This window comes from Erpetoichthys calabaricus, chromosome 2, assembly GCF_900747795.2.
Source record: "Erpetoichthys calabaricus chromosome 2, fErpCal1.3, whole genome shotgun sequence".
NCBI classification, from domain to species: domain Eukaryota; kingdom Metazoa; phylum Chordata; class Cladistia; order Polypteriformes; family Polypteridae; genus Erpetoichthys; species Erpetoichthys calabaricus.
In genome coordinates this window covers 308,147,188-308,159,982 of record NC_041395.2, presented here as the reverse complement: position 1 = coordinate 308,159,982, position 12,795 = coordinate 308,147,188, and the positions used below count along the sequence as shown (strand labels likewise).

Genomic DNA, 12,795 nt, shown 5'->3' with positions numbered 1-12,795 from the left:
GGTTGATAATTAAAGTTCTCAAGAACCTTTTTAGAGAGTGAAATGAGCTTGACCAGTTCTGCCTGTAGGAATGGACAATAATCATTTGGAGTTTCAAACCCTGTAGTTCCACACCACCTAAAGAGTGTAGCAAAAATGGCTTAACCTAAATTAAGTTTGTGGTATCGGAATTCTTATGCAAGCAGTGTATTTCTTTTTTTTTTATTATTTCCTTATATTTGCTCTTTTCCGAATTTGATTTTAAAACGCAGTCTGTACCAAGATGTGTACAATCATTTGTGATCAGGACATATTTGAAAAGGTAATTAAAGAAAAGGTTATTTAAGCAGATGAAATGTTATAATCTTGTCTAACAGAAAAATAAGTGCATTATTATTAGATATATGCATATGACTATGAAGATTTTGCAGTGATTATACAGGAGAAAAATATTGTATTTGAATTTGTTAATTTTGTTTTTATCTTGAATTTCTAGCTTTGATCATTATGTTAGGAGACTTTCTTGAATTTCTGTTAAAATTATAAATGCAACATGTGGGTAACCCTCAGCAACTTACATTTTCAGGGATTTCAGTTACCAAAGCCGCCGGAACCCCCTACAGTTGAAGTTGAGTACTATACCATTGCAGAGTTTCAGTCTTGTATATCTGATGGAATCAGCTTCCGTGGAGGACAAAAGGCTGAAGTATGTGTTTTTCTGATGTTTGAGGAATGAGATTCAATCCACTACTTTATCCATTTTCTTATTTTGAACTTTTTTGTTTGCTTTTATATATTCAGTTCAAAGTAAATGGTTGAGTTATTTGCTTGCTGTTTAGTCAAAAATTAAACTGTAAATATCTATTATTCATTATTATTAAGTCCTAAGGATATGAATTACATTTGGTGATGTTTGTGATTTGAATTCAAATTTGATTGCTTGCAGTGATATCTGCAAACATTTGACTTTTCCCTAGTTAGATTTTATTTAGTATAAATAGGTGTTAAATGATGTCATTAAAATAAATTGCAGGTAATAACCACTGTTCTTCTTTAATTTTTAAGGTTATTGAAAAGAACTCTGGTGGATGGTGGTATGTTCAAATTGGTGATAGGGAAGGCTGGGCTCCATGTTCTTACATTGACAAAAGGAAGAAACCTAACCTTAACAGAAGAACCAGCACCTTAACCAGACCTAAAATCCCCCCTCCAGCACCCCCAATCAAAAAACAAGAGTCAGAGGAGCTTTCTTCATCTAGCAAGAATTTAAAAGGAGAGACTCCAGAGTCTCCACACAAGTTCATGTATGAGGAACCAGAGTATGATGTCCCTGCCATTGGTTTTGATTTAGAATCTGAACTTGATTTTGAACATCAGGATATCCTAAAAGTGTCACTATGTGAAGCTGTGACATCTGAGATTGCGGCTCTCCAGTCTTCCAAACCATATCAACCTTTGTCTTCACTCCAGAGAGCAAAATTTAAAGTTGGGGAATCATCAGAGGATGTAGCTGAGGATGATAAGACTATCTATGAGAATGATGGTTTTAGGACTTGCTGTGATGATACTGCCTCCAGCAAAGAATCCAGTGGTGATTCTGAGCCTCAGAAACCCAGTACCCAGTCTAGCATTATTAGAGCATCATCCTCAAGAACATCTGTTGATTTTGTAAAAAGTGCTGTTAAGGCTCAAGTTGATTCTGCCAAAAACCAGTCACTTAGCAAGAGTGACGATACTAAACCACGATCAGCTTCTGATGTAAGCAGTCGAAGTACAGCGAAGGCGCCACCAAGGATTGATGTTGAGGAAAGGATAGGGCAGAGCCCATCTACCAAACCAAAGCCTCGAGTCAGGCCCAAACCTCTTATCTCCAAACAAGAAGGCCAAAGTTCAGAAAAAATGGATATTACTAGTCTAAGGAGACATCTGCGGCCAACTGGACAACTTAAACATAATTTAAAAGCATCATTAGGAGAGGATTCCGAAACAGCTTCTGTCATCTCTTCTGAAGACTCTGCTTCTTCCAAAAGTCTGTCAGATCTCTCAAGCATATACTCTAAAGGAAGCAGGGGTGATTCAGAATATGAAATGATATATAGAACCATTGACAACTATGAAAAAGTACAAGAAACTGAAATCAGCTTTCCAGCTGGAGTTGAAGTTGAGGTGGTTGACAAGCAGGAGAGTGGATGGTGGTACATCAGATATGGTGATGATGAAGGTTGGGCTCCTGCATATTTCTTGGAATCCTTGAGTAGCAAGACAATAGACACTGTAGGGTCAGAGTCTGAGGACACTCCAACGAAACAGGGAAGCAGAAGCAAGTCCAATAGTCTGGAAAAAAATGAGAAAAGGGTTCAGGCATTAAATAACATCAATCAAAATATGAGGGCAACACCACCCATTCCTTCAAAACCTCCAGGTGGCTTTTCAAAACCTACTGGAATGGTCAATGGCTCAGTGAAAATGAGAAATGGAGTGCGACAGTTAGCTGTAAGACCACAATCTGTCTTTGTTTCTGCACCTTCGAAAGATACCAACCTTTACTCGGGGTCCCTACGCAGAAATGAATCCCTGAATTCTACTGACCACTTAAGGTCTGGTGTGTCAGTAAGACGAAATTCTTCTTTCAATGCTGTGAGAAGCCAGGCAGATGATGCCAAACAAAAAAACCCCGAAAAAAAAGCTATGGGCTGCACAGATGTTTTATCAAAAACATCTCCAAGGAATGGCATTCCTGTGTCCACTGTCAAACCAAAGCTTGTGGACAGGTCTCCTCTCATCCAGAGCAATCCCAAAGAGCTTTATGTTTCCATAGCTGATTACCGTGGGGATGAAGAGACGATGGGATTCACAGAAGGAACAAGTTTGGAAGTCCTCGAACGAAACCCAAATGGATGGTGGTACTGCCAGATTTTAGATAGTTTACGCCCCCAGAAAGGTTGGGTACCTTCAAATTATTTAGAGAAAAAAAACTAACTTATTGATTGTGTATTTTTTTTCATATGTGTGTGGTTTTCTTTTTTTAATAACATGCACAGTTTTACAGATACTGAATAGTACAATGTACTTTAGGAAACGTTTTGAGTGTTCGTTTACCAGTGTAAATGTAAAATATGATGTTTCATGATCATGAATTAAAAATGAGACATGCTGAGGGAGTGGCCACCCTGCTGTCTCAAATGGCTCTAAGAAAATCTGAAACTGGTAAGATTTTTCTTAAAGGAAGAAAGGAAACAATGGGTGATAATTGGAATGAAATTTGCAATCTTGCTGAAATTAGGAACTCATTAAATTGTTCTGGATATCCAAAGAGGTGCCTTTTTTACTTTTCACTTAATTATAGACCAAATAAATAAAAGGCTGACAGATCTTTGTGTGGTACTTGGATGATCATGCAAAATGATCGCAGCTCTTTGAAGATCAAGACGTTTTAATTTCCTTTAAGCGCTACATCCGGAAGGAGCTGTTGGAATGGAGTTGTGGAACTAAAGTGAAAATTCAAACATAATCACAAAGATCTGCAGGATTTGAATTAATGAAAAGAATGGAAAACCAAAACAGGCGCCATGAAAGCCATAGGATGAATGCAAAAAAGGCAGTGATATGTTCATTACCTTTTTTTGATCATAATGGCAGCTTTTAAAAAAGCAATTACAAAAAACTACTTTATGTTTATGTGTTTGTTTGTTTTTACAGTTTTAAAGTGTTTTTTCTATTTTCATGACTTTCTTATAGAGATTTATTTCTGACCTGGTCTTGTGACACTATCAGCCTGGCTTTTACACAGTCAAAACTAACTTTTGTGCTTAAATTAGACTGTTAAGCGTTTTCCTGCAGGGTATTCAGGTTCTTGTTTTATTACCTTAAATCTGTCTTCCAGTTTCAACTTTAATTATATATTTTTTCACTTGAACTCCTTAAAATTTTAAATTATAATTAAAAAAAGAATAAATTGCACAGTTCCTCCCCAAGAGTTTAGTTTTGCTAGACTTCTGATTTTCAGTGACCTTTCTTAACATTTGAATTTTGTTTACAAAAATATAAATTGAAAACTTTATTTTTATACCAGGTAATCCAGAAAATATACTTTGTATATATTGCTGCTTTTTGTCCTTTTCACTTGTGAAGGATTGTGGAATTATTTTTTCTTTCCTGCTTGTCTGTTTCCAACAGAAACAGGAGATATTACTGGAAAACAGGCTTGGAAATAGCCATCCAAACCCAGGGATCTGAAGTTATAGTGTCCCAAAATGTGATCAGACCTAATATGCCCATGTAAGGGAGTACTCATTTGACATTTTATGAGACCTAAAACCAAATTAGTATAATTGGTTATATTGTTTCTCAGTGTAGGTTAATGAGAATCAGTTTTCTTGAGGCCCAGTATCTTTAAATATTTTTGAAAATTATAGGATTATGTCACTGATAATTGAAAATCCTTTAAGTGTGAAAGGAAGAATCAGTAGAGGAACAGATCTGTGTCATGAACTGGATTTCCACGGGCACCCACTGGAGTCGTACCTGGATCAGTGGGAAATGCCACAGCCCCCCAGGGTGCGTCACTCAGAGGTACAGAAAACTGCTTCTTATGTGCAAAGGCTGACGTTCAAGACTGCTGAAATATTTTTCTAAAGAAAAGCATGGAGTTACGTTCTGGGCTCAACGCCATTTTTGTTTATTTTCTGCTGGACAGTATTAAACAATAGATAGGATAATCTGCTAGATTGCAGTAATATTATATTGGCAGAAAGTAGTTTGTAGTGTGATTACAACATTGCCAATAATGATGGATGAAGTGGTTCATTATTTGTGAATTAATGCACTTTACACAAAGAAAAACTGGGTGCATTACTTAAAGATGCAGTATAATATTTTGAGAATCCAGGACATTATTTATTTTTTTTAAGTAAAAATTATTTATAATTATTTAAATGTGCGTATTTTGATTTACCTGTTTTGCAACATTCTCTTTCAGTTGCAAAGGTGGTGTACCGATAGAAAATTTATGTCTATTTGGACTGCTCTCTAAACACGTTGCTTGTTTTTACGTGTGCGTTTTTTTAGCCTCCACTTCTGACAGTCATTTCTTTGCACAGTGAGACCTCTAGTGATAGGCAGCTGTTACTGCAGCTTTAATCACTGCTTTTTTTAAAAATTGAAACAAAAACAAAACAAAACAAAAATACATGTAAATAAATTGAATGGTTTCCAAAAGGCAATGCAAATGATGTGTTATTCACTTTTACATAAATTAGGCAACCTCTTTTTGTGAAATTACTGTTCCAATGCTGTATACTGCAACTTTAACAATAATGGGCACTTCCTATGTCGTTATTGCAATCTATATAATGCCTGATTTTCTTTTCTGTTTATTCTTTGACATTTCAGTAGTTTTTTTTCTGTTTGTTGTTTCACAGCTTTCAGTTGCTGACAGATTACAATATTTACTCAAAGTGAGTATGTGCTGACAAATTACCGTTGTCCCATATATTGAAATGTTATCAAATAAGAATGTAAAATATCTTTATGTGGAACATCACCGTTTTCATGCAACTGAGGCCAAGAGATGGTTTGGGTGAGCATGAGAAGGAGTTAATTGGGATCCAATCAAATGTACTGTGGTTTGCAGCACCAGGATAAGAATTAAAATACGTGAGAGGGCATTCTGACAGCCCCTCACATTGACTGTTAAACCCAGCAACTAACTCATTTTTACTATGTCATTGCGCACTGCCCTATATTCAAATCAGTTGCAGTGTTCTGCATTTGGAGGCTGTTTGGGAATGTGTTACACAATAATGTTACAAAATTGAGCAAAGAGCTAAGAACAAAATACAAACTAGTTTCAAGACCTTATCAGTGAGACAGAAATATACTGAACAAGAGAGTCTTCAAATACTTTCTAAACACATTGAGGAAGTTAGAATTTGGAATGGAAGTGGGCAGCTCTTTCTACCACCTAGGACCTACACTTGAAAACAGTCTGAACTGAGATATGATACCACACAAAGTTGACATCATCAGATCTAAGTGGTTGAGAAGAAGCATAAAATCATAGGGTCTCCATATACAGTACACTGTATATTATCAATGATCAAGTAATATCATTTAACTGTATCCATCCATCCTTTATCCATCCATTATCCAACCCGCTATATCCTAACTACAGGGTCACGGGGGTCTGCTGGAGCCAATCCCAGCTAACACAGGGCGCAAGGCAGGGAACAAACCCCGGGCGGGGTGCCAGCCCATTTAACTGTATGTAAACATATAATAATACGGGTCATACAGTATCTTGAATTTATAAAAAGATTTGGGAAATAATCTCGGAAAATATTTCTGTCCAAATAATTGAGCCAGCACACTTTGAAGCTTGCTGTAATCTGTCAGTTGTTAGATCTCAGCAAATCAAGAAACTGTTGAGCTGTGAAAAACAACAAACCTGTGATTTTCTATGTGTACAGTCCTGTGTTGCCACCCAGATTCATTTCTCAATGTGTACAGGGCACATGGATTTGTGAAGATTTTTTTAAATAACTTTTTAGATATAAATCAAACAAAAGTCTCCCCACCCACACCATGAACTACCCCTTGAATTTTGACGAAGGCATTATATATCAAATGTTTAATCACTCTATTTTAGTACTGCACATATTATTGGTAATTACATTGCTTTTGTAATAAATAGAATTTACACTGCTTGTTTGCCTCTTTATGAAACCAAGGGAATTTGTAATCTCACTACGCATACTAAACTTTGTCATAAAGCTAGTTATACTATAGTTTTAGTATTTAAAGTGTTTCTGAGTAGCAGTTTCATCATTGTGTTCCCTCTTTTATTACAGTTGTTTATCTTGTATTTTATTTTCTTTTCTGTGTTCTGCTTAATTCACCCACAACATGGTAAATAGCACATGGGTCTCCATATGGCAGCACTTGTTTTTTTTGTAGAAATGGACCATTGTAATTTAGTGGAGCTGAAAAGGTCATGAACTACCTAAAATATATTTTATTTTGTATATATCAAGAAAATATGGGCTGTTTTTGACACTAATTTGCATGGTCAGCACTTCTATGTTTTAAAAAAATCAAAAACCTCAGTGTTTATATGAAAATCTTTTTACGTGTGTTTTCAGCAAAATATTTTCATTATTTATCAAATATATCCTCTGAAGAAAAAAAAGTTAGTTTTAGACCTTAAAAAAAGGAACATAGATTTTAAAATCAGACCGCTTTACTCTTTATTTATCGAGCAAGTCAAACTACGTCTGGCTTCTCCAAATAGTAGGAAACCTGGTGTAGGTGAAGGTGCCATGGTTTTTAAATTCAGAAGGTAGGCTCGTTTTGGTTTGCAGACAGTGCCCTATTCATCTGAATGTTGATGTGATTGTGATACATTCTTGTAAAGTCATTCCTTGGCTACAGTTGTCTGTGATGCTCTGACCACTGATGCGTGTTATGACAACTATTGACTTAAGGTCTCATTAAGCTCTGAATCATTAAATCCTTCCACAGTTCCAGCTAAGGTTGTGCGGTGTTCTGGTACTGGAAAAGAAACGAAAAACCCAGTTTTAAAAATGGTACAGTAGCAGCGGTTCAGTATTTTTAGTAAACATTACTTTTTTACTCTTCCAGTCCCCTTTGACATGCACCCACCTACCTTTTCTTGCTACAAGAGGGAAGCAGCACTTGTGCCTCAGTGAGGCTAGAGTAAGACAGGGAGCTTTTGTAGTTATCCAGTGTTTTCTTTCAAATAGTTTCAGTACCGGTACTGGGGTTCGAGAGCTGATATCAATACCAAAGTAAAAATTTTTGTACTGATCCAACATTAGTTCCCTCAATAAAAACCAATAAAATGTTTAGATATGTGTATCATTGCAAGTAGAGGTTATGCACTTAAATGCTGAAAACAGTAATCATGAATATTCAAATGGCCTGGAGATTTTTGATTCACTCTTCTTATTAATGTAAATTAAACATAAGATCTTTATTTTGACACATTTCAGTATTCAAGACTCTGCAAAATAAAATGAATGATAATATGAAACTACCAACTAACAAGACATTTCTGTTATTTTGAGTACTTTCAGCTAATAGGGTAGCATAGCAGGCTGCTATCTAAACGGTTCAATGGCCATCATTTAAAAAAAAGAAAGTGTTCATCTAAATACAAATATACAATTCCAAAGAAAGAAAATCATAAATAAAAAAACCAACCAGACTTGTTTTTTCTTCTATGCATTTTAATTTTGTTCTGCATCAGTTCTGTCCTTGTGGGGGTGAGGTACCATTGTGCGGTGGAGCAGGCTTAGCCTCTTGTGCAGCAACAAATGTGGGTGTTGTAATGTATGTATGTAATGTATTTCCTCCTTCTTTACGGGAAGACGTCCTAGCGTATATCAATCATGTGCATTCACAATTAGACAAGTGGTAACAGGAGAAGCCTGTGCTATCAGTGGCAGTCTGCTGATAGTTGCTCAAGCTTAGCTTGCACTTGAAGTTTGAAATCCAGAATTACAGTGAGCATGAAATGAAAGTCCTGCAACTAAAGGTTCACTTCTAGTATACCTACTGTACATAAACACAAAGGCTGCAGGTCATCCTGTTAACAGTTTGGCAACTTTCAAATATAATGTGATGTAAGAAAAGCAGGTGAAGGTAAAGCATGGTAGGAAAATGAATGAAATGAAATGACTGTTCACAAGTGTGTTATTTCTCAAGTTACCATTTTTTTAATGTGCATTTAACCTTTAGCCCCCTGTAGGTGGACAGTGATGTGGCCCTTGTCTGAATCTTTGTAATGTTCATTAATAGACAGTAGAGCAGGACAAGTGCTTCTCCTGTAGTTAACATTTATTTAAATGTGGATCAATACTGTTTAATTTGTGCTTTGAGATCCTTTGCTTATGGTGAGTCTCATCAGTACTTATCTGCATATTTAAACTATTCCTTTAATTATTTTAGAGGCCCTGTTATTTACATTATATGCTTTTTGATGTATTTTCTGTTTCAACAAACTATTCCTTTCTGTATTAGTGAAACTGACCTTCATATGCCTTTACAAGCCTCCATTCATGATATCAGACAACCCAGCATGTTGATATTGTTTAGCAGTCAGACAAGACAGTCGGTACTGGGAAAGCGATGAAGGTCCGAGAGTGTGATATGAAGGTGTGTGAGTGGGTTGAAGAAGAAGGTGTATTGTATGAATTGTAGTTTTTAAAAGCATGGCTATTTCTCTGCCTTACAGGGATTCACAGTGTTGATGTGGTGCCAGCGAGCCCTGAGAGGGGAACATCAGTTTTGGGTTGTTGTGTTACCTTATGTTTAGCTGTGTCTGTGTGTCCTTTTGTTTGTTCTGAAAAAGGCAGTTGAGAAACAACAGTATGTTAGTGTGAGCGAGCGCATGTGTGTGTGTGCAGTCCAGTCCTGGCAGGAGCTCAAGCAGGTCTTATATTTGTTGAAGGCTAATGAAATAGAACGAAAGTGAGGAAGGTTTATAATGATGATGGTCTAATTAGAGTAGAAGCATAATACAAGGAGGATGAAGTACTATTAGTGTGACAAGCTGTGGTTTTCTTGTGAGGCTCATGAGAGTTATGGAAATGTTCATTACTGAGGAAAACTGAAATTATTAAACTTCCAAAAGCATTTAGTAAGAGGCACAATTTTTTACTGCTTATGAGTGAGTATTATGCTCACATAAAACTGTCAAGTTTATGTTTTAGTGCAAGCTAATTAGAAAATTGTTGCTTTTATGTAGCACTAACATAGTCAAGGGAAAGTTTTGAGAAGATTTCTTTAATTACAGATGTGTGCAGTAATATTATAATTTCAATGGCGTCACTGTGCCTTTTATTGCAAAAGTGAACAGATAAGAGAAACCCCAACACACCACTCATCTGCCTGATGAAAGTTTTATTGCATAGTTCAGATTTGTACTCTTGTTTTTTTACAGTTTTCTTGTTCTTACTGTCTGCCTTGTAAATAATGTGAACAACCATGGTGCTAATAGAATTATCTGAACTCAAATGAATGTTCATCCTTGCGGTAGAGATCACGCCACAGAAAACTGTGTTTTATTTGTAAGGATGTGTCTAATTTCACCAAAGCAGAAGAAAGAAAAAAATTTATATATTTGCTGATTTCAAGTAAAAAGTGAAAGAGGGCAATGAGTAGTACAATAAAAGCTCATTTTTCAAATGGTGGCAGCACATCCGAACAATAATGATGATTGGTGTTGGGCATTTAAGAGAACTGCTCTCTACCTATAAAAAAATAAAGTGCTAATTCTCAGATTCAAAGTGAGGTGTGAACAGGGTGTCTTCCCCCTCTCGTTTGCATAGTCCATCTGAAAATGGGAAACTATCTTTTAAAATTACTTTGTAAAACTTTGATTAATTTTTGTTTTGTTTTGTTTTGAATAATTTCATGTTCACATTGTATCTGCATTGCTCTAAGAAAACACAATAAACCTATGATCTTTCTAGTGTCTTGTATTCTTGGCCTTTTTTCTTTTCTGTATCTTGGTACTTAGCACTGCAGTCGGGGTCGCCTGATTCATAATCCTTTCATTTCATGAACTCTGCAGAGCTGAAAATAACAGTTGAAACAGAAGAATGTAAAGGTTCTTTTCAAAATAGTTATTAAAGATCTAAGCAAACTGTTTATATTTAAATGTATTATTGTATTTTTGGCAGGTAGCTTTACCAAGATCAGGATACATTGCAGTTGCCTATCTTTACTATGTGTTTTGTACAGGAGAAGCAGGCAGTTTAGGTATCTGCATCAGAGTCGGAGGTGGAACCAGAAACCTTTGCTTTAAGGACCAACACCCCAGCCACTATGCCACACTGTGTGTCAATGCTGTAAGTAACCTGAAGAAAACCGTGAGTGATAGAAACTGAAATGACTAAAGCACTTATTTATTGGCAGTTACAGTGTAATAACTGAAACTGAACTATTTCTGTTCTACCAGTCAGCAAAATGAAAATATTTTGTGATTATGTATGACAGTATAAGACAAAGTAAAAGACTCACCATACAGTGGTGTGAAAAACTATTTGCCCCCTTCCTGATTTCTTATTCTTTTGCATGTTTGTCACACAAAATGTTTCTGATCATCAAACACATTTAACCATTAGTCAAATATAACACAAGTAAACACAAAATGCAGTTTTTAAATGATGGTTTTTATTATTTAGGGAGAAAAAAAATCCAAACCTACATGTCCCTGTGTGAAAAAGTAATTGCCCCCTTGTTAAAAAATAACCTAACTGTGGTGTATCACACCTGAGTTCAATTTCCGTAGCCACCCCCAGGCCTGATTACTGCCACACCTGTTTCAATCAAGAAATCACTTAAATAGGAGCTGCCTGACACAGAGAAGTAGACCAAAAGCACCTCAAAAGCTAGACATCATGCCAAGATCCAAAGAAATTCAGGAACAAATGAGAACAGAAGTAATTGAGATCTATCAGTCTGGTAAAGGTTATAAAGCCATTTCTAAAGCTTTGGGACTCCAGCGAACCACAGTGAGAGCCATTATCCACAAATGGCAAAAACATGGAACAGTGGTGAACCTTCCCAGGAGTGGCCGGCCGACCAAAATTACCCCAAGAGCGCAGAGACGACTCATCCGAGAGGTCACAAAAGACCCCAGGACAACGTGTAAAGAACTGCAGGCCTCACTTGCCTCAATTAAGGTCAGTGTTCACGACTCCACCATAAGAAAGAGACTGGGCAAAAACGGCCTGCATGGCAGATTTCCAAGACGCAAACCACTGTTAAGCAAAAAGAAAATTAGGGCTCGTCTCAATTTTGCTAAGAAACATCTCAATGATTGCCAAGACTTTTGGGAAAATACCTTGTGGACTGATGAGTCAAAAGTTGAACTTTTTGGAAGGCAAATGTCCCGTTACATCTGGCGTAAAAGGAACACAGCATTTCAGAAAAAGAACATCATACCAACAGTAAAATATGGTGGTGGTAGTGTGATGGTCTGGGGTTGTTTTGCTGCTTCAGGACCTGGAAGGCTTGCTGTGATAGATGGAACCATGAATTCTACTGTCTACCAAAAAATCCTGAAGGAGAATGTCCGGCCATCTGTTCGTCAACTCAAGCTGAAGCGATCTTGGGTGCTGCAACAGGACAATGACCCAAAACACACCAGCAAATCCACCTCTGAATGGCTGAAGAAAAACAAAATGAAGACTTTGGAGTGGCCTAGTCAAAGTCCTGACCTGAATCCAATTGAGATGCTATGGCATGACCTTAAAAAGGCGGTTCATGCTAGAAAACCCTCAAATAAAGCTGAATTACAACAATTTTGCAAAGATGAGTGGGCCAAAATTCCTCCAGAGTGCTGTAAAAGACTCATTGCAAGTTATCACAAACGCTTGATTGCAGTTATTGCTGCTAAGGGTGGCCCAACCAGTTATTAGGTTCAGGGGGCAATTACTTTTTCACACAGGGCCATGTAGGTTTGGATTTTTTTTTCTCCCTAAATAATAAAAACCACCATTTACAAACTGCATTTTGTGTTTACTTGTGTTATATTTGACTAATGGTTAAATGTGTTTGATGATCAGAAACATTTTGTGTGACAAACATGCAAAAGAATAAGAAATCAGGAAAGGGGCAAATAGTTTTTCACACCACTGTATTTGGACAAGGTTTATCCTCAGTTAGATTTTTACTAAAATTGTGTGTGTGTGTGTGTATTCTATATACAGGTGCTGGTCATAAAATTAGAATATCATGACAAAGTTGATTTATTTCAGTAATTCCATTCAAAAAGTGAAACTTGTATAT

At 36.6% G+C, this 12,795-nt stretch overlaps 1 protein-coding gene across 3 annotated transcripts in view; it reads left to right on the top strand.

The window, feature by feature from the left end:
• Nucleotides 1-10,474, top strand: part of sh3pxd2aa (SH3 and PX domains 2Aa) — a 370,390-nt gene extending 359,916 nt beyond the window's left edge. For all 3 annotated transcript variants that reach the window (XM_051922164.1, XM_028795863.2, XM_028795864.2), the window contains 2 exons: nucleotides 566-685; nucleotides 1,045-10,474. In XM_051922164.1, the coding sequence (XP_051778124.1) occupies nucleotides 566-685; nucleotides 1,045-2,958 (2,034 nt within the window). In that variant the 3' untranslated portion in view covers nucleotides 2,959-10,474. The remainder of the gene's footprint in view (nucleotides 1-565; nucleotides 686-1,044) is intronic.
• The last annotated feature ends 2,321 nt before the right edge of the window (nucleotides 10,475-12,795 follow it).